This window comes from Oncorhynchus kisutch, linkage group LG5 (assembly GCF_002021735.2).
Source record: "Oncorhynchus kisutch isolate 150728-3 linkage group LG5, Okis_V2, whole genome shotgun sequence".
Taxonomy (NCBI): Eukaryota; Metazoa; Chordata; class Actinopteri; order Salmoniformes; family Salmonidae; genus Oncorhynchus; species Oncorhynchus kisutch.
Genome location: NC_034178.2, coordinates 51,177,207 through 51,204,130, shown reverse-complemented (window position 1 = coordinate 51,204,130; position 26,924 = coordinate 51,177,207). Strand labels below are relative to the sequence as shown.

The 26,924-nt window shown below is 42.5% G+C and overlaps 1 protein-coding gene and 1 long non-coding RNA gene across 8 annotated transcripts; one reads left to right on the top strand and one right to left on the bottom strand.

Moving 5' to 3' along the window:
- Positions 1–115: 115 nt before the first annotated feature.
- Positions 116–14,406, bottom strand: LOC109882620 (tetraspanin-31). Of its 2 annotated transcripts, none has more exons than XM_020474718.2 (6): positions 14,222–14,406; positions 8,655–8,822; positions 8,309–8,389; positions 4,617–4,757; positions 4,185–4,295; positions 116–2,491 (listed from the first exon to the last, which is right to left on the bottom strand). In XM_020474718.2, the coding sequence occupies exons 1-6, from the start codon at positions 14,240–14,242 to the stop codon at positions 2,417–2,419; spliced, it is 597 nt and encodes a 198-aa protein (XP_020330307.1). In that variant the 5' UTR covers positions 14,243–14,406; the 3' UTR covers positions 116–2,416. The 2 variants fall into 2 exon arrangements, with proteins under 2 accessions (XP_020330307.1, XP_020330305.1); XM_020474716.2 differs by lacking the exon at positions 14,222–14,406 and adding an exon at positions 10,762–11,002.
- LOC109882621 (uncharacterized) lies at positions 12,922–18,469 on the top strand. 6 transcript variants are annotated; one of them, XR_004210058.1, is made up of 8 exons: positions 12,995–13,258; positions 13,954–14,111; positions 15,477–15,591; positions 16,140–16,590; positions 16,750–16,852; positions 16,961–17,066; positions 17,182–17,316; positions 17,426–18,469. It is a non-coding gene; the product is annotated as an uncharacterized LOC109882621 (long non-coding RNA). The 6 variants fall into 6 exon arrangements; XR_002254038.2 differs by lacking the exon at positions 12,995–13,258 and having other exon boundaries at positions 13,333–14,111; positions 15,459–15,591; positions 16,140–16,326; positions 16,448–16,590; XR_004210059.1 differs by lacking the exon at positions 12,995–13,258 and having other exon boundaries at positions 13,334–14,111; positions 15,532–15,591; positions 16,140–16,326; positions 16,448–16,590.
- Positions 18,470–26,924: the final 8,455 nt, after the last annotated feature.

Below are 26,924 nucleotides of genomic sequence, written 5' to 3'. Positions count from 1 at the left end.
TTTTCAATTTCTAGGTTAATTCAAAGTGTGTTAATGTCTTGTTTGCTTCTTTAATCTGAAATGACTTCAGATTCACAAATTCAGAGAAGTGAATGAAATGACTGAACAAGCCAGGCTCCTGAATCATGACATTTAATAGGAAAAACATGTTGCACAAAAAAAGAAACCTTAAGGTTAAGCTGGCAATCAAGTCCACAGTAGGAACGTTTGAGTCCCAAATGGCATCCTGTTCCGTATATAGTGCACTACTTGAAAGCAGTCCACTATATAGGGAATAGGGTGCCATTTGGGTGAAAAGCAACAGGAAGCTGAGTCATTGTCATAATCTAGAACAGGAAGTCAACACTGAGGGTGAGCATGAGTCATTCTGTCAATCATGGACAAACTTTAGGGGAACTAAAACCTTTCAAATGTTTAGGGTCAAAACCTTGAGTCAGGACGTATAGTGGCAGTCTCACAGCCTTTGGAAGTGCCACATCACTAATTTAAGTGACAGGGGACTAAAATACTAACTCTGACAACCCATTGCTGTGCAGAGGCACTGTGCAACCAAAGTCTTTTAGCAGGGTTACCATTAAGGGCAATACTTAATAAAACTCATTCCTCAACTCTGCTAATTGACAATTGTTGTGAACAGTCACTGGTATGCTAAGTATTTAGGCAGGTGGTTAAAAGCTACAGGCACATCCCTAGTTTAACTTCCTCCAAGATCGCAACAATTAGGCCATAGAAAATGATTTCCTCCAATGACAGGCAAATAAATAAAATCAGGCAAAGTGCCACTAGGAAAACACTTTGAGGTTAATTACAAAATAGATCAAGTGGAAACAAATATGCACAGAAAAGGATCAGATGGTTGAAATGGTTCAGTGTCAATATATGAAGACAGGTAGTGGAACACCACTTAAGCTAGCTCATCCAAAAACTGTTCTGCCCATTGCTTTGTGCTGTAGTTCTACATGTTCCCTTCATTGTATATTCCTAATCAAAGTGTTACAATCTCCAGACTACAGTTTGTCTCAACTTTTGAAACTGGCTGCACTTATTTTATGAAGGAGTGTGTGACAACGATCAACACTGGCAAACATGTTTTGTTCATTCATTAAATATGTTAAAATGTCCTAGCTCTGTCTAGAGACAATTGAGGTGATGGTGGTGCATATCAGGACAGGCCAAGGAGAGATGTGAGAAAAACATGTTGCATTTCCCATAGCATCTCCACATGAATTGTTTAATGACAACTTTTACTCAGTGTCAAAAGCCCTCTAGTGTCCATAGTACCACAAACAAAACAAATGTAATATTATACAGGAGCGAATGCATGTGTTGAATAAAGTGCTGTGAATGGATGGGGGGGTTAACTGAATTACACACACATTTGTCTGAACTGTCTCATCATTCTTAACTCCATTAAAAAGTGTTATGTTTTAGCTCCAAAGGAAGAGAAATGTCACTATAGACTATCCAATTCAGTATCCCCTCTTAATAGTTTGGCACAAAATCTAATTCCCACCCGAGGCACTAACATGACATGATCTATATGGCACTGCTTTCTTTGTCAGGAAATATTGATGGCCACACCGCACACAATGACATCTTGTTAAAAATGAACAGAAACCTACTATGTAAAATTGTCACAATTGCAACATTTTGTGGCATAGACAAAACCCTTAAATTATAAATGATTTTTCTTGGTTAAAATAAGATAAATTCTGTGTATGCCATCACACACAGTGCTATGCTGGTAGTTGGTGCACAGGGTGCTGCGTCTGTGTAGTCTAACCACATCATGGACAGACAGGGGGAGGGGTCTCTGAATGGGGTCGTTCTCAACTGGTTTGGTCCCAGGGACTAGTGAGCACAGGCTCATATTCATTAGAGCACACTGTAGTAAAACGTAGAAAGGAAAATAAAAACTTTATTGGAAAAGTGCAGGTCCCTCCTTGTTTCTGTACATGTTCTTCTGTTTGGTGCCTAATGAACATGAACCAGATATACCTCTGGAGAACTGTGTTGTTTAAAACTTATAATTAAGAACAAAGTAAATAAGTATTAGCATCTGAGGGAGTGGTCCCCATTATCCCAAAGAGCAGTGCAGGTCCACAGACCAGAGGTTGAGAAACACTGACATACAGAAGTTATACAAAAAAAAGCTGTTGAACAATCCTATCATACATGAGAAGAAACTGTACAGACCAACATGGCCTTTTCTTCCCCAGTGCATGTGTATGCACATGTGAGAACCAGAAGGTACTTAGTGGGTTGTCAATTAGCATCAGGCTGCGAGTGTGTGTTGTTCTTTTCATATTGGCACATCTGTGTATATCCAATGTTGTATTTTGTGTGTGTATGTTTGGTACCCTGGTGTATGTCTATATCATGGTGCGTAACTTGTGGAACTCTTCACGCTCTGCTCTTATAGGAACGCACTGGGGTTGGCTCTTGGATCCTTCTGGTTCCTGTAACGTGCAGCCAGCCACACACCCAAGATCTGAAACAGAACAACATTCATGAGAAGTGTGTATGTGTGTCTGTATATGGTGATAGTGTTCACCTGTACTGTATGGGCCCTGATTCAGACCAAGGAAATGTACGCCTTTCTTACACACTTCTCCGTAGTTTGTATTCAGATGTACCTTATGCAGCTGTGTAATGGGCTTTACAGGCGTGGGCCCTTGCGCCTGCTGAATATATTTAATTAAACCCTCCCACTTGCTGGCCAACAGATTTCCCCGTGGAGTTTTCAGTACATTTATCGAAAGCCATCCCTTTAAATATGGATTACCTTTGATTAGAATTTGACAGATTCACTAAAATAAATGGAGAGAACAATTCAGAATATTAGGGCTCAATGAAAGAAAGCCATGTAAATATACACACGTCTCCTTTTCAGCACCAATTGGTAAGAAAAAAAAAAGCTCTGATCTTGTATACAATTTAGCGTTTAGGATAGTATTTATGAATAATAAAAAGCTGGTTTAGAGAGCCTTTACGCACAAAATACATTTGTGAATCAAATAGTGGTTTGATTCATCCTGAAAGTTTACATATTCAATCGTTCGATCCATGAAATATTGGAAGGTGAAAAAAGTGTACAATAGGGGTTGAACAGTAGTCCTATAAATCTACCCTAACAATCATGCAACTGTGGTGACAAAATCCAGTCATTGTGAACAGTGCCAGGCTCCAGTTTTAACCTGCTACGTGTGGTCTGAGTTCCATAATGACTCAAATAGGCTACATGTCCCAAATTATTGCACAACTTGTAATACGGTAGCCTAATATGATCCACTAATGCTAGTGATCCTCATGAACAAACTAACAATGTAATGGAATTATGTAAGGAATCCAACACTGAAGTCAGTGACAATTATAAAATGTGGGTATAACTGATGGTGGCTACCGAAAGCGGCTAACACGATACAAAAAAAAAAATATTATAATAATAATAATAACATAAAAAATAATTCTGAAAAGTCTGGCCTTATAATTAAAACATTGTAGAAATCATAAATCAACTCTATAGGTTTGGCGCTATACTGTCATTTGCGCATGGCTACAGAAGCCTTTTGCTTGAGCCTCCAAATTTCATCCCAAATTACTGTATAAAACCAACATTTCATAACTTCACTGTGGAAAAGGTAATATGTTGATATGATTCAGTTTGCTGCCATATATCTGGTTTCACATTTGTCTCCAGTGATCATAAGATAAAATAGATCTCAAACAATTGTAATTTATATTTACAATCCCCTTATCCAAATGGCTTACTCATTTACCTAGCTTTTATCGATCTCTTGTCAATTTGTAAATTACAGTGCATGGAGAATGGTGTTTGTTCTTCCGGGAAAAAATAAAGATGTTGTTGCTCAACCTTATTAATCGCGTTTAAAGGTGGTGGAATTATGAGGGGAATTAAGTCAAGGTCAGAATTCGATGTTACATCGTCATTTCTTAAATCTCCACACAAACGAATAGCCGGTGAATAGAATGCTATTCTCGTGCTTAAGTTCAAGGTCAGAATACGCATGGAGAGAAAAGTGCATAAAATAGATCATTACAAACCATTTACATGTGCTTAACTCTGGTCGGAATTCCCCCCTTTGTGCATTTAGGGACGAGTGTGAGTGTTATGATGTGTGTATTTTAGCGATTATAGGTATAGTCAGGAGCAGTTTCCTGACCTCTGTGAAGCTGAAGAAGAGTCCTACTGCACCCAGGATTTTCAGAGCCTCTGCAGCGTGCTGCAGCATCAAGTCCCCACAGGTGAAACACAACCTGTTATGTTGACAGGGCTACACAGAGAGGGAGCGAGAAAGCCTTCAATGAGACAACAATCACATAAAGAGAGGAAGTCCAAACATACGACTGCATCTGTATAAAGAGTAAAAGGCCAACCATAATCTACTGCGATCCTGTTTTTTTTCTTTCTTTCTACCTATAATAGGCAGTCCAGTGCTGGTTTTGTTTTTGATCTGTAATGGTTAAGACAGGTTGGGAAAGCTGTTGAGGGCAGAGAGTAACCAGAGTGGCTTAAACCACATGCAGAGAACCACATCCAGAGAGAAAGGCCTTAAAGGCTGAGCGCAGAGAGCAAACTGGTGTGTCTCCCTCACCGCATTGCAGAGTTTCACGTCCTCGCTGAACTGCTCTTTGCTCTGGTTGTTGTTCAGCAGCCCACAGCAGTTCAACTTGTTCTCCACGCCCAGCCGTGTGTCGTTGCTCATCAATGCCCAGGTAGCACTCAACAGCTTCACCTGGGTTGGAGACCAAACACACACAGGTGAGGACAGTGACAGGAGTGCTGCGGAATGGAAATGACTGCAACACACAAGGCAAATCAAATTTATTTGTAACATACACATGGTTAGCAGATGTTAATGTGTATTGAAACGCTTGTGCTTCTAGTTCCGACCATGCAGTAATATCTAACAAGTAATATAACCTAACAATTTCACAACAACTACCTTATACACACACAAGTGTAAAGGAATGAATACGAATATGCACATAAAAATATATAAATGAGTGATGGCCGAACGGCATAGGCAAGATGCAGTAGATGGTATAGAGTACAGTATATACATATGAGATTAGTAATGTAGAGTATGAAAACATTATATGAAGTGGCATTGTTTAAAGTGGCTAGTGATACATTACATCAAGATGGCAAGATGCAGTAGATGGTATAGCGTACAGTATATACATATGAGATGAGTAATGTGGGGTATGTAAACATTATATAAAGTGGCTAGTGATAAATTGATTACATACATTTTTCCATTATTAAAGTGGCTGGAGTTGAGTCAGTATGTTGGCAGCAGCCACTCAATGTTAGTGATGGCTGTTTAACAGTCTGTTGGCCTTGAGATAGAAGCTGTTTTTCAGTCTCTCGGTCCCCGCTTTGATGCACCTGTAGAGACCTCGTCTTCTGGATGATAGCAGGGTAAACAGGCAGTGGCTCAGGTGGTTGTTGTCCTTGATGATCTTTTTGGCCTTCCTGTGACATCGGGTGGTGTAGGTGTCCTGGAGGGCAGGTAGTTTGCTCCCGGTGATGCATTGTGCAGACCTCACTACCCTCTGGAGAGCCTTACTGTTGTGGGCGGAGCAGCTGCTGTACCAGGCGGTGATATAGCACGACAGGATGCTCTTGATTGTGCATCTGTAAAAGTTTGTGAGTGTTTTTGGTGACAAGCTGAATTTCTTCAGCCTCCTGAGGTTGAAGAGGCGCTGCTGCGCCTTCTTCACCACGCTGTCTGTGTGGGTGGACCATTTCAGTTTGTCCATAATGTGTACACCGAGGAACTTAAAACTCTCCAGCCTCTCCACTACTGTCCCATCAATGTAGATAGGGGGCTACTCCCCCTGCTGTTTCCTGAAGTCCACGATCATCTCCTTTGTTTTGTTGACATTGAGTGGGAGGTTATTTTCCTGACACCACACTCCGAGGGCCTTTCCTCCTCCCTGTAGGCCATCTCGTCGTTGTTTGTAATCAAGCCTACCACTGTAGTGTCGTCTGCAACCTTGATGATTGAGTAGGAGGCGTGCATGGCCACGCAGTCGTGGGTGAACAGGGAGTACAGGAGAGGGCTGAGAACGCACCATTGTGGGGACCCAGTGTTGAGGATCAGCGGGGTGGAGATGTTACCTATCCTCACCATCTGGGGGCAGCCCGTCAGGAAGTCCAGGACCCAGTTGCACAGGGCGGGGTCGAGATCCAGGGACTCAAGCTAAATGACGACTTGATGGTACTATGGTGTTAAATGCTGAGCTGTAATCGATGAACAGCATTCTTACATAGGTATTCCTCTTGTCCAGATGGGTTAGGGCATTGTGCAGTGTGATGGCGATTGCGTCATCTGTGGACCTATTGGGCCGGTAAGCAAATTGGAGTGGGTCTAGGGTGTCAGGTAGGGTGGGGGTGATATGGTCCTTGACTAGTCTCTCAAAGCACTTTAATGATGATGGAAGTGAGTGCTACAGGGCGGTAGTCATTTAGCTCAGTTACCTTAACTTTGGTGGAACAATGGTGGCCCTCTTGAAGCATGTGGGGACAGCAGACTGGGATAAGGATGATTGAATATGTCTGTAAACACACCAGCCAGCTGTTCTGCGCATGCTCTGCGGACACGGCCGGGGATGCCGTCAGGGCCTGCAGCCTTGTGAGGGTTAACACGTTTAAATGTTTTGGTAGCGAGCCGTGTCAGGGGCACTGTGTTGTCCTCAAAGCGAGAAAAAAGCTTGTTTAGTCTGTCTGGGAGCAAGGCATCGTGATCCGCGACGGGGCTGGTTTTTCTTTTGTAGTCCGTGATTGATTGTCGACCCTGCCACATACCTCTAGTGTCTGAGCCGTTGAATTGCGACTCCACTTTGTCTCTGTACTGAAGCTTAGCTTGTTTGATTGCCTTGCGGAGGGAATAGCTACACTGTTTGTATTCGGTCATGATTCCGGTCACCTTGCCCCGATTAAAAGCAGTGGTTCGTACGTTCAGTTCAATCCACGGTTTCTAGTTTGGGAATGTTTTAATAGACGCTGTGGGTACAACATCACTGATGCACTTGTTAATAAACTCGAACACCGAATCAGCGTATTCGTCAATGTTGTTGTTCGCCGCAATGCAAAACATATCCCAGTCCACGTGATCGAAGCAACCTTGAAGCATGGAATCCGATTGGTCGGACCAGCGTTGAACAGACCTGAGCGCGGGTGCTTCCTGTTTTAGTTTCTCTCTATAGGCTGGGAGCAACAAAATGGAGTCGCGGTCAGCTTTTCCAACGGGAGGGCGGGGTAGGGCCTTATATGCATCACGGAAGTTAGAATAACTGTGGTCTAGGGTTTTGCCAGCCCTGGTAGCACAATGATAGAATTTGGGAAGCCTTGTTTTCAGATTAGACTTGTTAAAATCCCCGGCTACAATAAATGCAGCCTCAGGATATGTAGTTTCCAGTTATTTCAGGGCCGTCGATGTGTCTGCTTGGGGGGGGGGGGATATACACGACTGTGATTATGATCGAAGAGAAATCTCTTGGTAGATAATGTGGTCGGCATTTGATTGTGAGGAATTCTAAGTCAGGTGAACAAAAGGACTTGAGTTCCTGTATGTTGTTATGATCACACCACATCTCGTTAATCATTAGGCATACACCCCCGCCCTTCTTCTTACCAGAGAGATGGTTGTTTCTGTCGGCGCGATGCGTGAAGAAACCAGCTGGCTGTACCGACTCAGATAGCGTGTCTCGAGTGAGCCATGTTTCCGTGAAACAAAGAATGTTACAGTCTCGGATGTCTCTCTGGAATGCTACCCTGGCTCGGATTTCATCTACCTTGTTGTCAAGAGACTGGACATTGGCGGGTAGTATGCTCGGGAGCGGTGTGCGATGTACCCGTATACGGAGCCTGACCAGAAGACCGCTCCGTCTGCCCCTTCTACGGCGCCATTGTTTTGGGTCGCTGGCTGGGATCCGATCCATTGTCCTGGGTGGTAGGCCAAACAGAGGATCCGCTTCGGGAAAGTCGTATTCCTGGTCGTAATGTTGGTGAGTTGACGTTGCTCTTATATCCAATTGTTCCACCCGACTGTATGTAATAAAACCTAAGATTACCTGGGGTAACAATGTAAGAAATAACACATAAAAAAAAAACTACATAGTTTCCTAGGAAAGCGCCAGAAGTAGGCAAGGGACAACCACACGTCCATATATAGAGAGCAGTGTGCAATAAGAAAGACAGAGAGCGATGGGACATAAGACAGAAAACAGGAGCTGGAAGAGGTCAAACGATTGCGCGCGCGCGCACACCTACACCTACCTGCTGTCCATTGTTAATAGCCAGGCAGGAGCAGGACACACCAAACTGGAAAAGAAACACCAGGAACAGAATGACCATGTACTGAGAGAGGAGCAGTCAAGGAACCAGACCAACATTCAAAGGCTGCACACACATACTGAGAGAATACATTTTTACTACTGACCCATATTCAGTCAAGTAAAACAAAACTCGCACAGTGACCCATACCAAAGACTGTTGGAACATTATAGACCAACTCTGCCTGCCCATACTGGTATGAATAGGGCCGACAGTGAAGATCTCCTTAATTGTATTGTTTTATTGTAAAGTGTGTTGCGATTGTAAATGCCCTTTATATAAAGGATACAAAGAAGAGCATGACTTGGTGGTGATTGAGGGCTCCAATGAGACCCACGATGGAGATAAGCAGTAGGAAGACGCCCACAGCGATGACCCCGCCGATGATGTGGATGCTGGACACGATGCCGAAGCCTTTCCCCCACGCTGCCACGCCAATCAGCAACAGACCAACCAACTGGGGTTAAAGAGAGAAAAACTAAGTGAGGGGAGAATGAGACAAACACTGACACATTACACACTAGAGAATAACATGAGTAACCGGGATCCCGGGACTGTCCCGGGAACACTTACAATCTTTACATAGTGGTGCAGCCGAGCCAACAAGGCAGTGCAGCACCCATTATTTGAGGAGAACCCTGGCATAGTGACCATATCTTGCTTTTAAACGCTTTAAAATGGGCACTTATAATCTTTTCAGTATTTCCCAGGACCCATAGGATAAATATGAATTATTCCCGGTATTGTAATTTGGTTGATTTTCGGGAAAATATGAATCCCTAATACACACAGACATGGGCAAAGAAACGGACACTGACTATTGCCCGCACGCACGCACACTTTTGTCCATCTTGGTGTCTATGAACTACAAGTAAACCTTTATTAGTGACAACCAGGCTATCCCAGAAAAAAAGAAAATTGGCCTAGCTAATCTAATATGTACCTTGAACACAGAGACTATTGGTTGCTATTTTAAAATGGTTGTCCCCAAAACAGTCAGGGGGTATATACCTTCTAGGTACGAGACAAGACCTTATTGTGAATGTGTGCTTGGCTAACATTTATTTTTTCCACAAGACCTTCACATGTCTATGATCTAATTGTGTCAAGTCGTATGCAACAGATTTGATACATGAGATTTTGTTGTTAATGTTATTAGGATCCCAATTAGCTGATAGCAATGGCGAAAGCTAGCCTTACTAGGGATTGACGCATGATGAAAAAGACATTACAGACAAAATACTTTACATACATTTAAAAACATTAACATATAGTGTCCATGTGCATCTATCAGTTACACATACATGTCAGTACAAACACACAAAAGGTATGTCACATGGGGGAGAAGCATTGTGAGGTGTTGCTTTATTTGGTTTTTGAAACCAGGTTTGCTGTTCACTTGCGGTATATGAGATGGAAGGAGGTTCCATGCAATCTTGGCTCTGTATAATATTGTATGTTTATTTGAATTTGTTCTGGACCTGTGGCCTTTGAAAATATCCCTGGTGGCATGTCTGGTGAGCTAAGTGTGTCAGTGCTATGTGTAAATTGACTATGTAAACCATTTAGATTTTCCAACACAGGATATGAACACTTGTCAAGATGTGCAGCAATATAATTAATCTTATATCAATGTGTTCCCTGTGCAGTAGCAATGCAATGACACTTATTATTATGGTTATGGTCATTAAAGGGCACAATAACAGTTAGCTATGTATGATGACTGGAGTTTCAACCCTCAAATAACTCGTACATACAGATAATTTCTAGTTATGGCTGTGGTTGACATTACAGAGATAATGCTGTTGTCTATGTTTACTATCACGAGATCTGTGACATAGCTAGCTACCCGTCACTTGTCAACAGAATCAGCTATGTCATCTGACAAACGTAAAGTATAGAGTTAGCTAGAGCATATCTGATGCCCTCTGAATGGGTACAAATACAATCAAATGTTAATTAGCGTACAGTAGCTAGCTACCCTTCCATCATGTTTATACCCGACACAAATACAATTCAACCTCTAACGGGTAATCAAGTCAATCATCAGAAATGATTTGTCACGTTACTGCCTGTTGTAAGCGCCACACATCCTTGTGTAATCATTTTCAATATCTTGTGAAATCATATGTTAGCTAGCTAGCGTTAGCTGGTTAAGGTTACTCCTTCAGAAATCATATATAAATGTTAGTAGCTAACTTGTTGATAGTGACAACATGTGCAGATGACAGTAAATGGGAGTCCATTGTTTGCTTCTAGCTAAATCTCAGTGAAACAATAGTGGACATTGATCCTAGTTGGCTCTGTGCTAGTACTGCTGCTACCACTGTTAGCATCATCATTCTTCTGCTAACGTTAGCTGGAAACATTAGCAACAGCCAGTTAGCGACACTTACCATGTACACCACGTTGAGAGAACAAAGAGCATTTTTAGAACACGTAAATCCCCCACAAACCATCTTGAAGATATTCTATCTAACTTTGCCAACTACAAGGAATATTTCCCTCTGGTTGTTGTTCACTATTTTGTCTACTTTCACGAAACCGAAGCTTGAGGAAGCACCGCTCACTCTTTCAACAATACAACCCTCTATCCTGTCTCTGTCAATATGAGTGGGCGTGGTGAGAGATGCTCTCACTTGTCTGTCATTGGTTTAGATTATATATTTCAACCAATCATCATGGTCGAGACCATGTACTACAAATAAATGATCAAATATTGCAAATATATCCATGCATATGTCAACACATATGCTTTGGGATTTATAATTATATTTTTTTGTATTTTACATTTCTTTTTACTTTTACCCCTTTTTCTCCCCAATTTTGTGGTATCCAATTGCTAGTTACAGTCTTGTCTCATTGCTGCAACTCCCGTACGGACTCGGGAGAGGCGAAGGTCGAGAGCCATGCGTCCTCCGAAACACAACCCAACCAAGTCGCACTGCTTCTTGACACGATGCCCACTTAACCCGGAAGCCAGTCGCACCAATGTGTTGGAGGAAACACTGTGCACCTGGCAACCATGTAAGCGTGCACTGCGCCCGGCCCGCAACAGGAGTCGCTAGTGCGCAATGGGACAAGGACATCCCTGCCGGCCAAACCCTCCCCTAACCCGGATTAGCTGGGCTGCGACAGAGTCTGGACTCGAACACAGCTATAGCTACCTTAGACCACTGCGCAACGTCTTTTTTTCCGAACCATATTTGGAATTATTGTAAATTATTATCCGGCTGTACACTTATGACAGCTAATATTGTTGCGAAGCTCGAGTCGATTTACACCGGTCAACCATGAGATAACTGACTCCAGTATCCCTGCACATTGCCCTCAGACGAACCATCAAACAGGCAAAGCGTCAATACAGGACTAAGATTGAATCCTATTACACCGGCTCTGACGCTCGTCGGATGTGGCAGGGCTTGCAAACTATTATGGACTACAATGGTAAACCCAGCCGTGAGCTGCCCAGTGACGAGAGCCTACCAGACAAGCCTTTTATGCTCGCTTCGAGGCAAGCAACAGTGAAGCATGCACGAGAGCACCAGCTGTTCCTTGACGACTGTGTGATCACGCTCTCCGTAGCTGATGTGAGCAAGACCTTTAAATAGGTCAAAGCCGCGGGGCCATTCGGATTACCAGGACGTGTGCTCAAAGCATGCACGGACCAACTGGCAAGTGTCTTCACTGACGTTTTCAACCTCTCCCTGATCGAGTCTGTAATACCTGCATGTTTCAAACATAGTGCCCGTGCCCAAGAAAGCAAAGGTAACCTGCCTAAATCATTACCGCCCCGTAGCACTCACGTGGGTAGCCATGAAGTGCTTTGAAAGGCTGGTCATGGCTCACATCAACACCATCATGCTGGAAACCATAGACCCACTCCAATTCGCATACTGCCCCAACAGATCCACAGATGATGCAATCTCAATCGCACTCCACACTGCCCTTTCCCACCTGGACAAAATTAACACCTATGTGAGAATGCTGTTCATTGACTACAGCTCAGCGTTCAACAACATAGTGCCCACAAAGCTGATCAATAAGCTAAGGACCCTGGGACTAAACACCTCCCTCTACAACTGGATCATGGAATTCATGACGGGGCACCCCAGGTGGTAAGGGTATGCAACAACACAATTAGCGGTGCATGCTTGGTTCCCTCCTGTACTCCCTGTTCACCCACGCCTGGGTGACCAAGCACGAATCCAACACCCTCATTAAGTTTGCTGACGACACAACAGTGGTAAGTAAGCCTGATCACCGACAATGATGAGACAGTCTATAGAGACGAGGTCAGAGGCCAGGACAACAACCTCTCCCTCAATGTGAGTAAGACAAGAGGAGCTGATCGTGAACTATAGAAAAAAGAGTGCTGAACAGGCCCCCCATTAACATCGACAGGGCTGTAGTGGAGCGGGTCGAGAGTATCAAGTTCCTTGGTGTCCACATAACCAACAAACTATCATGGTCTAAACACACCAAGACAGTCGTGAAGAGTGCACGACAACACCTTTTCCCCCTCAGGAGTCTGAAAATATTTGGCTTGGGTCCGCAATGGCGTTGCTGAACACCCGCCCTTCTAATTTCCTTAATTTTGTAACTAGAGTCAAATACTTTCTGTGGCACATATCAGAGTAAAATACATTCTATAGAACAAACGATAGGCAACCTAAATTAATAATTAATGTATGTGTGTTATATTAAACATAGAGGAGGGAGTAACATTTCAGAACATCTACAGTCGAATAGGACACGGGAGGGATGGCGAATTTTGGCAAAATGATTTATTTATAGACTAATACACTTGAAACAAATAGCCAAACCGACTTGACATTACTAGTGAAATCTCAACTAGCAAGCAAGTCGCAGCAACGAGAATTGAGCGAGGTGGTGAGTGGGGTTACTTTTAATTAGATTTTTTACTTCAACTTATTTTGTAAATATTTTCCTAACTCAATTTTTTGAATTGCATTGTTGGTTAAGGGCTTGTAAGTAAGCATTTCCCGTAAGGTCTACTACACCTGTTGTATTCGGAGTATGTGACAATTTTCTTTGATTTGGACATCGTAAATATGGTACTGGAACTGACTGACCATGGATATAGTATGCTTACTTACTTTCTCGTGTTCTTCTTATATCTTATTTATAGTGTGTTTTTGTTCAAACTTATGTTATTTTTAGTATTAGAGCTTGCAAGAAAGGCATTTCATTGTACTTGTGCACGTGACATTAAAACTTGAAACATATCATATGATATGCCATATACTTCACATGTATAGCAACAAAGCCACACACAATCTCTTCATAGTGTCATATTTTCCGAGGACAAAACAAAACTCATCACCATTAATGCGGTGCTTTAAAACAAGGAAGTAGACATTGTAAGGCACAAACGGAGATATTTCAACATGCAACAGGAAATTTGCTGAAATGAATAACGTATTTTTTAAATTAATGATGTAGGCTACAGACAGACGTTCTCAAGCTAAATGCAAAGGTTCGATTAGCCTTGCTTGAAGTGTTTGGAGAAGCGCGCTCAATTGGATAACGAATGACAATCTCGCGCCTGTAATCTCCCGAGACAGGTGTCAAGATGAACAGCAGTAACAAGTTATCGCTTTGCAATGCGATTCGGGCCGAGGTACGGCATGAAACAACTTTGCCAAAGTTTTCAATCAGTTGGAGAGGGTCGAAGACCAACAGCTTCGCTCTGGTTTAAAAGTTTACCTTCACAGCATCCAAGGTAAGCAATGCAATAGGCCTAGCCCCAGGGCATGCTATTGGCTCCCATCAACCTACTTTATCACGCAAAAATCCTGGGTGCATTTACATTGACATTAAATTATAGCCTACCTGTAACGAAAATGAACCCATTTAAAACTTCATTTAAAAGTGCTGGCAGCTTGATATGGCATTGCATCTGTTCCTTTAGCCTTGCTCAAATGATTCAGTTACACAATAATTGGTTGTCAGACTTTTTAGACTGTGTGCAGGGTGGTGTCTAGCTAGCTCATATCATGACTCCAATTCCATTGTATTACATTGGGTCATTGGACGTCCCCTTTAGCCTTGTGAGGGAAATGCCCGACGCTGTCAAAATGCTAGATCTAAACTAAAATACGCCTTGCGATAATGTTTTGGAAACATTTGGAACTTAACTTTCATATGAATTATAAATACAGAAGATACACTTACTGTAAACAGTTTATCAAAGTTGCACCTGGCTGTGTTTTGAGTAATACGTGTTTGCAACCAGAAATATGGAATGGTCCAATGGAAATGCCAGCACAAGGTGAGAAGATGTGTCATATCTCGGCAGGAGACTGTTATAGCCAGATGCAACTTTGCTAAACTGCATACAGTAAGTGTATCTTTTGTATTTGAAAGATTCGTTCTCGCTGGTATGAAAGTTAAGTTCCAAATAGAGTCTGGGGATTGTAATTCACCTGGAACCATCTGTGGTCCATACTTTCAGCTGAGAACCCAAAAGAGGGCCTGTCATGCCAAATAGCGTCGCCCTTCACGTCACAATAGGATTCGATACATTCTAGCTTCTGTTGCTAGGGCTGTTGCATTAACTTGCAAAATTCTGACCGGAATACGTAATGAACCATAGCGTCCGTTGCTATGCTGGTTGCTATGCTGGTTGCTATGCTGGTTGCTATGCTGGTTGCTATGCTGGTTGCTATGCTGGTTGCTATGCTGGTTGCTATGCTGGTTGCTATGCTGGTTGCTATGCTGGTTGCTATGCTCTATTTGACCTCGCAGGGGATGCGGGCAGTTCGAGTTATATTTCACCGTTTAAACGCTCGCTTAGTCCGCGCAAAATTATTACCTCAAAATTGCTCTCCAAGGATGGTGTATTTGACGGTGACTACCTGCTGCCTCAGAGGACTGGAAAGAGAACACTTTCTTTACCATGTATTTGTACATATTGTCAAATAGGAATACATAATTTATTGTTTTTATAGATCGATGTTGCTAGCTACTGTACTTCTATACCTCAGCATGCCTAGCCAGACAGTTTTATTTAGCTAAGCTAATGTTAGCTAGCTAGATAGCAAGCAAGCTACTATAACTGTTATTGCAGCTTTCTGTTTGTATGTAGCGTGCACTTCAATGGCATCCCGCGAGGAGATTTTCTTTTATCTTTCCAACCTGAGGAAGTACTATGAAGACACCACTGATGTCGACAAGAGGCGCAACATTCAGAGAAATTCAGGGTAACGTTAAGCAGTTAACTTCAATTAGATAACTGGACATATTTGGCTATGTATAACCATTTTTCAACAACCATTTTCCATCTAACGTTAGCTATAGTAGTTGTTAGCTATACATATTGTTCAGCGGAGGCTGCTGAGGGAAGGATGGCTCATAATAATGTCTGGAATGGAGTAAATGGAATGGTACCAAACACGTGGTTTCCATGTGGTTGATGCCATTCAATTGACTCCATTCCAGACATTATTATGAGCCATCCTCCCCTCAGCAGCCTCCACTGATATAGTTATATGTATGTCATATTGAGGTGTCTAGCTATAAGTTAAACCTGATCAATCAAATGGATAGGTTTAAACTTGGTGTCTTCACTAGACAGACAGAGAGGGGGAGGAAGAAAATGAGAGAGAAAGGATGAAAGTGAGAGAGGGAGTGAGAGGTAGGAAGAGAGTGGAAGACAGATGGAGAGAGAGAGAAACAGAGAGAGAAAGACAGTAGTGCAAATATACTTAGACTTGAGTATTTCAACAACTCTTCTCTTCCAACTTGTTAGGCAATCATATCTACCTACGGGGAAGGATGGCCAGCCACACACAAGGTTGATTTTTACTAAGGAGGAGAAGGAGGCCACCCTGACAGAGATGCATGTGGACATTTTTGGAGTGAAGCACATATGAATGCCAAAATCAACCTACTCTTCTTCTGATGTGAAATTGTCAAGGAGGTGGATAGCTGGGCAAGTAAAATAACCTTTTGTTTATCAATCACATTCTATTATATCTGAAATGATTATGATTTCAATTAATGTCATATCAGAGAGCACACAATGTTTACATTTGTCACTTTTTGCTTAAACGTCAGTACCCTGTCTAGCCTGCCAGAAGTTTGAGAGGGCGAAGACTGTGGCACTGGAGATAAAGCCCATCAAAGTTGTTTCACCATGGCACATGATCGGTTCACCATGGCACATGATCGCTAAGTCTCCCAATTCAAATTTTGCCCTGGTAAGTTGTTTTGGAATGGTTTCTTTTTTTGACCACAGCATGGTTCAATATTATAGTGTGTGTGTCAGTATCCTTACAAATACAACAATCTGCAGACTGTATGACACAGATACAGGTCAGAATAAAGTAATCTTCTCTCTAACACTTTTTAAATGTTAGGGGTGGAACTCATTGGACCCTTCACGAAATCCAGGAAGGGCAACAGCTGGTGTCTTCCAGCGACCGATCACTTTCCAAGTGGGTGGAGGCAATGCCCATTAAGGTCAGTAAAGGAAGAGTATGTGCTTAACTCTAAATTCCCTAATGTAACCCATTAAAAAGGGTGCTTGGAACCAAAAATAGATTTTTGTTTTGTATGGTACCCATCAAGGACGAGACTAGCGAGACCACCTCCAAGGCGATAGTGGACTATCTTCAGCACCCACGGTTCTCCTGAGGTCATCTTGAGTGACCGAGGTCATGAACGCTGGAATAAGGTACGGATGTAATAAGTTATATTCTGTCAACAATGGTTTGTTTTATTTGTTTTTTACTATTTGTTATTCCATGGTACATAATCAGACATATTTTAATATCTTACGTTGTCAATAGGTTTGGTGGATGGACAAACCAGACCCTCAAGTCCCTTGATACCAGGAAGGCTGGGAGAACAACCTGAAGGTAATTCTCTTTGCACACAACAGCATCCAGGCCAAGTATGGATGGGAGCCGCAGCTGTTGTCTAAGGTAAACAATGCAATTGTATATAGAATTATTGCATATACTGTAGTCTTTCAAATTTGTGAGTGACTTAGTGTTGTTTGTCTATTGCTATTTTTGTATAATTTACTTTCAGATCTCTGAAACCCCACCTGATGTGGTGGAAGTTGTCGATCCAGATTAGAACGCCTTCAAGTACCACCTTCAGGCACAGACTGAGAAGGATGTTGTTACGACTTCTAGGAGTAGTGGGTGCGGAGTCAGGCGCAGAGAGCAGAGGGTAAAGGACAACTGTATTTATTCCGGAGAAAAGTAGGTCACGCCAAAACACCGGGCGCATACAATGACCGGCCCAAAAACAGGACACAAACAGTCCGGAAAAATACAGAAAATATCACATCCACAAAACGAACAGAGAAACAAGCCTGCACAAAAGCCGGCGGGCTTACTGGGTTTAAATAGCCCACAATCACAACCTAAACCCAAAACAGGTGCAACTAATCAGACACAACTAAATTAAACAGAAAAGGGGATCGGTGGCAGCTAGTAGGCCTGGCGACGACGACCGCCGAGCGCCACCCGAACAGGAAGAGGCACCATCTTCGGAGGGATTCGTGTCAGATGTGGAGGTTTTTGACCAGGAAAAATGATTGCCCTCTGTTCATTTATGTTGTAACGCTGCAGTAATCCATCAAATTTTCTCACAGTAAAGTGTAACCTGTGTGTTTGCTTGTTTACTTCTGTCTCCTACCTTTTTCATTTTAACTCTGCTCCTGTTCTCCAGTACCTAGGGGTTCTGCCCAACACCCAGATGTGGATCCACCTTATGTCCTCCATTACCAACCACCCTCCAACTTTTCATTACATCATCTACAGCTACTGTCATGTTGTCATTATCTGTTAAGAGTTTTCTTGCTCTTATCATTCTGGGCACATAATATGTGAGATCCACAGATGAACTAAAAACACTAGCACTGCAAACACTCAGAACAAAGAGAGCAGCAGTGCCTGGACTTTGCTGTCTCCCTCTTCAAGTCCCCATTCTGAGACTGGCTGCCTGTTGAGAACAAGTGACAGGCAGAATTCCACACACCAGAATTCAGTATTTTAGTCTATGAATGCCATGTGAGTGTACAAAAAATATGTGAAAATAAATTAATGACATAACTACCAAAAACTATCAAAGTTTCATCATTATTGTAAGTTGTAAGGTATCTTTTGATGCTATTTACTTGTTCCACATTATTCATTGTTGTATCCTTGTTACTGTAATTTAATTATGCCAATGTGCTTTCATCAATTGAAAGCCCTTAATCTATTTTATGAGAATTTGTAAGATTTCTTGTTTGCATAAAATAGAAGCAGACCAGTCTTTAAATAATAGGTAATAGAATTTATTCTCGGAGCGCGCTACCACTTAAACACGTGCAGCAGTTTATATACAGATCATGACGTCATTTCACTGCTTTAACAGAATCCCCTCCTCTCCACCGGGACAAAATAAGGTGAAAAGTTCATTCTAACTTACTAACACACTCCCAGGTAACTTTTGACCCCTCAACATTATCGATCACCACTGAACTGACAGTTTTAATTAACAGAACCTAGGAATGCACTCACTGACTTATCTAAAAACCCCAAAGCTAAGTTTCAGTAGGGTCAACCATAGGCTAACGACCTTATGTGTTTACACAGTCCACAACCCATTTGTTTCTGCCTAGTTGGAATGGTGTTCATTAACTTATTACTTCTTGTCCGTGTCTCACAATCCCTTCTTATGAACTCATATTGTTAATCAGATATAATAAAACGGAGTATAAGTTTACTTACAGTTCCATTTAAAATGATTTGTTCAGTCATATTAATCAGAATTTCCTAACAATCCTAGAACCTACTAATAATAGAAAAAATAGAGGACTACTGAAGAGGACTACTGAAGAGGACTACTACTACTGAAGAGGACTACTGAAGAGGACTACTGAAGAGGACTACTACTACTGAAGAGGACTACTGAAGAGGACTACTACTACTGAAGAGGACTACTGAAGAGACTACTGAAGAGGACTACTGAAGAGACTACTGAAGAGGACTACTGAAGAGGACTACTGAAGAGGACTACTGAAATTATATTATTTCAGTGCAGTTTAAGATAAAAACATGACAGCCAGACAAGCCAGTGTATGATTCAAAGGGATTTGCATATGAATAGAGTGGAAATTAGCTGACTTCATGATCTGTAATGTATGTAACTTTAATGTGTCAAGCAGATTATGTTTTCTTTGCCATTTCTGCAACGCAACAGGGATTTCATGTTGTAATGATAACAAGGTGCCCACAAGTAGTTCAAATTAATGTTTCCATTTTATTAGCTAAACAAACTTGTTTAAACAGCGAAATTGTCTCGGAAATCAGCCTTGTTTGCATAGCGATGATGAAAAAAGAACGTCATTTAGTTTGTAATGATCTCCAAAATTTGAATCATTAGGTTGTCACACTAATAGTTTATCGAATAACAATGTGACGTAGAGGGGACACTATTTGGCATGACAGGCCCCATGGGTTCTCGAAAGCTAGGGTTGTCATGTCCCATGTCCCTGACATGACCGACAACCTCCATAGTTTCTATTGAATGTGGTGTAATTTCAGAGAACTTATGATAACTGAGCAAGAAGTAAGTGTTTGAGAACCTATTTACAAATGGCAGAGAGAGGTTGCAGCATCACTCTTCCCATAATATGTAGGCCTGAGCCTAAATTACAGAAAGGGAAGGAAGTTACCCTGTACAACCTCTTTAAAATAGGCCACTGTACTCACTTTTTACTGGTAATAGAATTTTCATTTTTAATAGTTTCTATGACATGAGAAAATGTGTGTGTGTGTGTGTGCGCATATGTGAAAATGCACATCCAATATTCATACCCTTATATGGATGCACAATGTATATTATAAATATGAGGCACTGGGACATGATTTGTTGTTGTGTTATACTTGATCAATATCTGTTGAAATTGAAGTGATGTCTAGACTGTTTTCACCGAAGTGCAGCTTCAGACTCTCTATTTATACTTCATCACTGAGATTCTATTTTGACTCAGAGACCGAATGACCCAAGGCTTGTCTGAACACTCTGATTCTCTTTTTATCCCATTGTCTTCTCACTTCAGCTGAGAAAGTGGAAGTCCTATATTAGAGCTCACTCTACTTAGCTGACCTCCACCCAAAATGGTTTTGTAACTGCCTCAGCTCCTGTTCACACCCAGTGTCCATAGAGAAATACATACTCGCCTTTTATCTGACTCTAATAAAGTATCTGTATGATGTGTGTTCAACTTGAGACCAAACGGATTGAGAGTTAGAGATGGAATGCTAATTGCAGAGGTCGAGTGATCAATGAACCCACAGTATTCACCCCAAAGCCCACATTTCAGTATTTTTGTAGGCCTATGTACCAAATGGCACCCTATTCCCTTTATAGTGCACCACTTTTGACCAGGGTCTAGGTCCAAAGTAGTGCACTATGTAAAAAATAAAGTGCCCATAGGATGCAGATTCAGTTTCTAACCAGGTGTGTGTCAGGTCCAAGGTTATTATAGTAAACTAAAACTGAACTAAAGATGAAAAAAAAAATGTAAACTGAAATAAAATACTATTATATTTGACTCCAAAAAGAACAAAAGTAAAATAAAAACCATCATTAATTATTTTTTCTTCTAAACCTTGGGCAAAAATCTGAATCTGCCAGGTAAATTCTGACAGGAGATGTCGATGTTTCAAAAAGGCCTAGCTTGTGTATCACAATCACTAGTTATCACCAGCTAACAGGGAAGACATCCACTACTTTGTGTCCCTAACACTAAAACTGAAACAAAATAATATAAAAACTAAATATATACATTTTTATAGAACTCAAACTAAAGAAAAATTAGTAAATCATGTATGAAAACTAATTGAGACTAAACTGAATTTGAAATAAATATCGAAAAACTAACAGAAATAAAAATGAATATAAAACCACAAAACTATAATAATATTGGTCACGCCCCGTCTCAGTCAGCCCACTACGCGACAGCTACAGTAGAAACTGAGACAGGACTACTAACAGACACTGAGGGACACTGATGTTTCAGTGTGAACATGCTGTGTTGACAGAAATTCATGTTCCTTCAAGTAATGCAGACAACACCTTATATCTCTCTTCCTTTGCAGAATGTCTTTGTTACATCTATTGCTGTCCATACAGCCTGATATTTTTGCTGCTGTTTTGGCTAAAGCTGCAATATGTAACTTTTTGGGCGACCCGACCAATTTCACATAGAAATGTGAGTTACAGATTTGTCTATAACAAGTCTAAGAAGCGGTAGATCAAATCAAATCGAATCAAATGTTATTAGTCACATGTGCCGAATTCAACAGATGCATACCTTACAGTGAAATGCTTACTTATGTGCCCCTAACCAACAATGCAGTTTTAAAAAATATGGATAAGAATAAGAAATAAAAGTAACAAGTAATTAAAGAGCAGCTGTAAAATAACAATAGCGAGACTATATACAGGCGGGTACCGGTACAGAGTCAATGTGCGGGGGCACCGGTTAGTTGAGGTAATATGTACATGTAGGTAGAATTATTAAAGTGATTATGCATAGATGATAACAGAGAGTAGCAGCGGCGTAAAAGAGGGGGGGGGGGGGCAATGCACATAGTCTGGGTAGCCATTTGAAATAGATGTTCAGGAGTCTTAAGGCTTGAGGGTAGAAGCTGTTTAGAAGCCTCTTGGATCTAGACTTGGCACTCCAGTACAGCTTGCCGTGCAGTAGCAGAGAGAACAGTCTGTGACTAGGGTGGCTGGAGTCTTTGACAATTTTTAGGGCCTTCCTCTGACACCGCCTGGTATAGAGGTCCTGAGGGGCCCCTGTGTTGAGGATCAGCATGGCGTATGTGTTGTCACCTAGCCTTACCACCTCGGGGCGACCCGTCAGGAATTCCAGGATCTGGTTGCAGAGGAGGTGTTTAGTCCCAGGGTCCTTAGCTTATTGATGAGCTTTGAGGGCACTATGGTGTTGAACGCTGAGCTGTAGTCAATGAATAGCATATAATAACAGAGATTGCATCATCTGTGGATCTGTTGGGGTGGTCTGCAAATTGGAGTGGGTCTAGGGATGATGGTGTTGATGTGAGCCATGACCAGCCTTTCAAAGTACTCATGGCTACAGACGTGAGTGCTATGGGTCGGTAGTCATTTAGGTAAGTTACCTTAGTGTTCTTGGGCACAGGCATTATGGTGGTCTGCATAAAACATGATGGTATTACAGACTCGGACAGGGAGAGGTTAAAAATGTCAGTGAAAGCACTTGCCAGTTGGTCAGTGCACGCTCGCAGTACACATCCTGGTAATCCGTCTGGCCCTGCAGCCTTGTGAATGTTGACCTGTTTAAAGGTCTTACTCACATCGGCTGGGGAGAGCGTGATCACACAGCCATCCGGAACAGCTGGTGCTCTCATTCATGTTTCAGTGTTATTTGCCTCGAAGCGAGCATAGAAGAAGTTTAGCCCGTCTGGTAGGCTTGTGTCACTGGGCAGCTCTCGGCTGTGCTTCCCTTTGTAGTCTGTAATGGTTTGCAAGCCCTGCCACATCTGACGAGCGTCAGAGCCGGTGTAGTACGATTCGATCTTAGTCCTGTATTGACACTTTGCCTGTTTGATGGTTCGTCGGAGGGCATAGCAGGATTTCTTAAAAGCTTCCCGGGTTAGAGCTCCGCTCCTTGAAAGCAGCATTTCTAGCCTTTAGCTCAGTGCGGATGTTGCCTGTAATCCATGGCTGGCACTAAGACAGCATGGAATGAGCTGTGTTGCGAGAGCAAGAAAAACGCTCACCCAGAGACGGCGCTCCTAGTAGCCGGGGACTTCAATGCAGGGAAACTTAAATCCATTTTACTAAATTTCTATCAGCATGTTAAATGTGCAAATAGAGGGGCAAAAAACTCTGGACCACCTTTACTCCACACACAGAGACGCATACAAAGCTCTCCCTCGCCCTCCATTTGGCAAATCTGACCAATGCGTCTCTGTGTGTGGAGTAATACAGCTCATTCCATGCTGTCTTAGTGCCAGCCTCTGACTATGATAAATACAGATGAAAACAGATGAAAACTTTCTAGGTAGATATCGTGGTCTACAGCTTATCATGAGGTACTCTACCTCAGGCGAGCAATAGCTCTAGACTTCCTTAGATATCCTGCACCAGCTGGTTATCAGTTATTTACAAAAATACATAGTCTGCCGCCCCTTGTCTTACCAGACGCTGCTGTTCTATCCTGCCGTTACAGCATGTAACTAGCCAGCTGTATGTTGATAGTGTTTCGTTTCAGCCATGACTTGAAGCATAAGATATTACAGATTTGAATGTCCCGTTGCTAGTTTAATCTTCCACGTAGGTCATCGATTTTATTCTCCAAAGATTGCACATTTGCTAGCAGAACGGAAGGAAGTGGAGTTTTTTTCCGATCGCCTATGAATTCTCAGAAGGCAGCACGCTCTCTGGCCCCTTTTTCTCCACCTGGTCTAGGGCACTGCATCGCAGCACTAGCTGTGCCACCAGAGACTCTGGGTTTGCGCCCAGGCTCTGTCGCAGCTGGCCGCAACCGGGAGGTCCGTGGGGCGACACACAATTGGCCTAGCGTTGTCCGGGTTAGGGAGGGTTTGGCCGGTAGGGATATCCTTGTCTCATCGCGCACCAGCGACTCCTGTGGCGGGACGGGCGCAGTGCACGCTAACCAAGGTCGCCAGGTGCACGGTGTTTCCTCCGACACATTGGTGCGGCTGGCTTCGGGGTTGGATGCGCGCTGTGTTAAGAAGCAGTGCGGCTTGGTTGGGTTGTGTTTCAGAGGACGCATGGCTTTCGACCTTCGTCTCTCCCGAGCCCGTACGGGAGTTGTAGCGATGAGACAAGATAGTAATTACTAACAATTGGATACCACGAAATAGGGGGCAAAATCAAAAAACTAAGTTACAAAATAAGTTACAAACAACGCAAATCAACAAACAAAAAACATAATCAGTTGGGGACAGGTAAAACGTCAGACTTCTTCTCCGGCGTCATTTCTTTTTTTTTTCAAGATCTGTTCTATGCTTTATTTCTATGCTTCCTGTTAAGTTTCAGTTTTGCACACCAGCTTCAAACAGCTGAAAACAAAAAGTGGTTATGGAAAATACATTTCACAGTGGTTTAGATGTTATAATGATTCTCTGCACTTGTTTTTCTTGTTTTGTCACATGAACTGAAATTAGGCTAACTATTCAAATTTTAGCAATGAGGAAATGACGGAGCGATTTCTACATATTGCACCTTTAAAAATGGTAGCCTTTCCTCATCCTTACAGCATTGCACATCAAGCTACTTCCTCTCTGTGTTACTAGTCACGTGTTTGCTTTGATTCTATTTCTATGGTTGGCCCTATTTCCTCTGTCTGTCTGCAGAGCCACTTCCTGCCTCAAGGAGACAGGCAGACCATGTTTTGGTACAGCTTCCTCCCTCTCCTGCACCCTAATTCTCAAATGCTCCTTACCTTCCCTATACTGTTTCTTTCATCACACACATCACACACCGCCCCCGTCTTACCTCATATCCTCTCTCTTCTGTCCCTCCACCTTGTGTTGTCATTTAGCCTTTCTTCACAGCAGGTTACACTCCTTGTTATGGGATCTGTCCAAATGTCACGGACACTATTCACCTTGACTACCATCTCTATGAGAGACACAGAGACAGGAGAGACCACAGCTCACTGCAACACACCCTCTGGCATCTCTCCACTGGTGTGGCAGTTAGACGATTCTGTTTCTGATATCCTAATCTCCAGTCCTTATCACTCAGATACAGACTTGTCAGACTCGTCCAGTTGCTCTCTTCGTGTTATTGCAGATCTCATATTTTGCAGTTATGTGGCAATTAGGCCGATTCGTAACCCCCCGGATCTTCTCTCAAGAGCTCTGATTAGATTTCTGAACCCAGTCCCCCTACACGTGCGTGTTTCATTCTGCAATGTCTGTATGTAAGGCGTGTACACACATTATTCCAACCTACACACTAATTTATGTGCGTTTTCCATCATACCATTTGCATTGCAGATGATTCAAGGGTCATAAGCTCTGTGTGTGTGTCCCCAATTTCTTGATTGCCTGCATAGGTGGTCCCCTAAGTCCCCCGTTACACCCCCCCCCCCCCCCCCCCCCCACACACACACACACACACACTGCCTGCACCCTTAAAGAAGGATATTAATTGTCATTACGATGTGTCCCTTTAAGAAAGAGGTCACACCTCAGGAAGACATGTTAGTACTCTGATGCCGGCAATTACACCAGAAAGCAGAACAGAGCGCGTGTCAACTGTCAGATTAGCATAAGGACAGAGGTGGTGTGGCTCTCCAGAGCAGTGTTTTAGTTATGCAGATGGTGTTGGAACGCACAGGGCTGTGGTCCCCCGAGGAAAGGGAACACAATCTTTCTTTACACAGTAAGGTGGTGGTGGCCTTGATAAATGTCACAGCAGCTAAAAGAACAATGACAACAATGACATACAAACATGACACCACGTTCAATGCTATGGCTTCGCCACCCCTCACTGGAATGTTTATCTCGTGTGTGATCTTTGAACTTTGGTGTGCAGTTTGCACTTGTTGTGTTCAATGGATATTTTATCTATTTAGTTCACAATATGTCTTTACATGCTTTACAATTCAAGTACCTCACCTGTGTGTGTGTGTGTTCTCTCTGAGAGTCTATATTCAACATTCTGTGTAAGTGTCACAGTGAGTGACACATTATAATTTCAGTTTAGAGGGGACATGATTCATCCCCACGCTCTGTGGGTGTCCTTGACAGATTCCATCCAATTAAAGAAGTGACACAGGTGGGTAACACAGCCACACACACACACACACACACACACACTGAAGCCCCTGGGAGACTAGTCAGGATCGAGGAAAAGATGAATGGCGCAAAGTACAGAGAGATCCTTGATGAAAACCTGCTCCAGAGCGCTCAGGACCTCAGATTGGGGTAAAGGTTCACCTTCCAACAGGACAACAACCCTAAGCACACAGCCAAGACAACGCAGGAGTGGCTTCGGGACAAGTCTCTGAATGTCCTTGAGTGGCCCAGCCAGAGCCTGGACTTAAACCCGATTGAATATCTCTGGAGAGAAAATAGCTCTGCAGCGACGCTCCCGATTCAATCTGACAGATATTGAGAGGATATGCAGAGAAGAATGGGGAAAACTCCCCAAATACAGGTGTGCAAAAATTGTAGCATCGTACCCAAGAAGACTCGAGTCTGTAATTGCTGCCAAAGGTGCTTCAACAAAGTACTTAGTAAAGGGTCTGAAACTGAGTTTCAGTTTTAGATATTTAATAATAGATTTGCAAACATTTATAAAACCTGTTTTTGCTTTGACATTATGGGGTATTGTGTATAGATTGATGAGGGGGAAAATAACTATTTAATCCATTTTAGAATAAGGCTGTAACATAACAAAATGTGGAAAAAGTCAAGGGGTGTGACTACGTCCTTAATGTATATATTTTAAATTGAACTTTTCATTGACCCCCAGCAGTACCTCCGCATACCCCAGTTTCAAT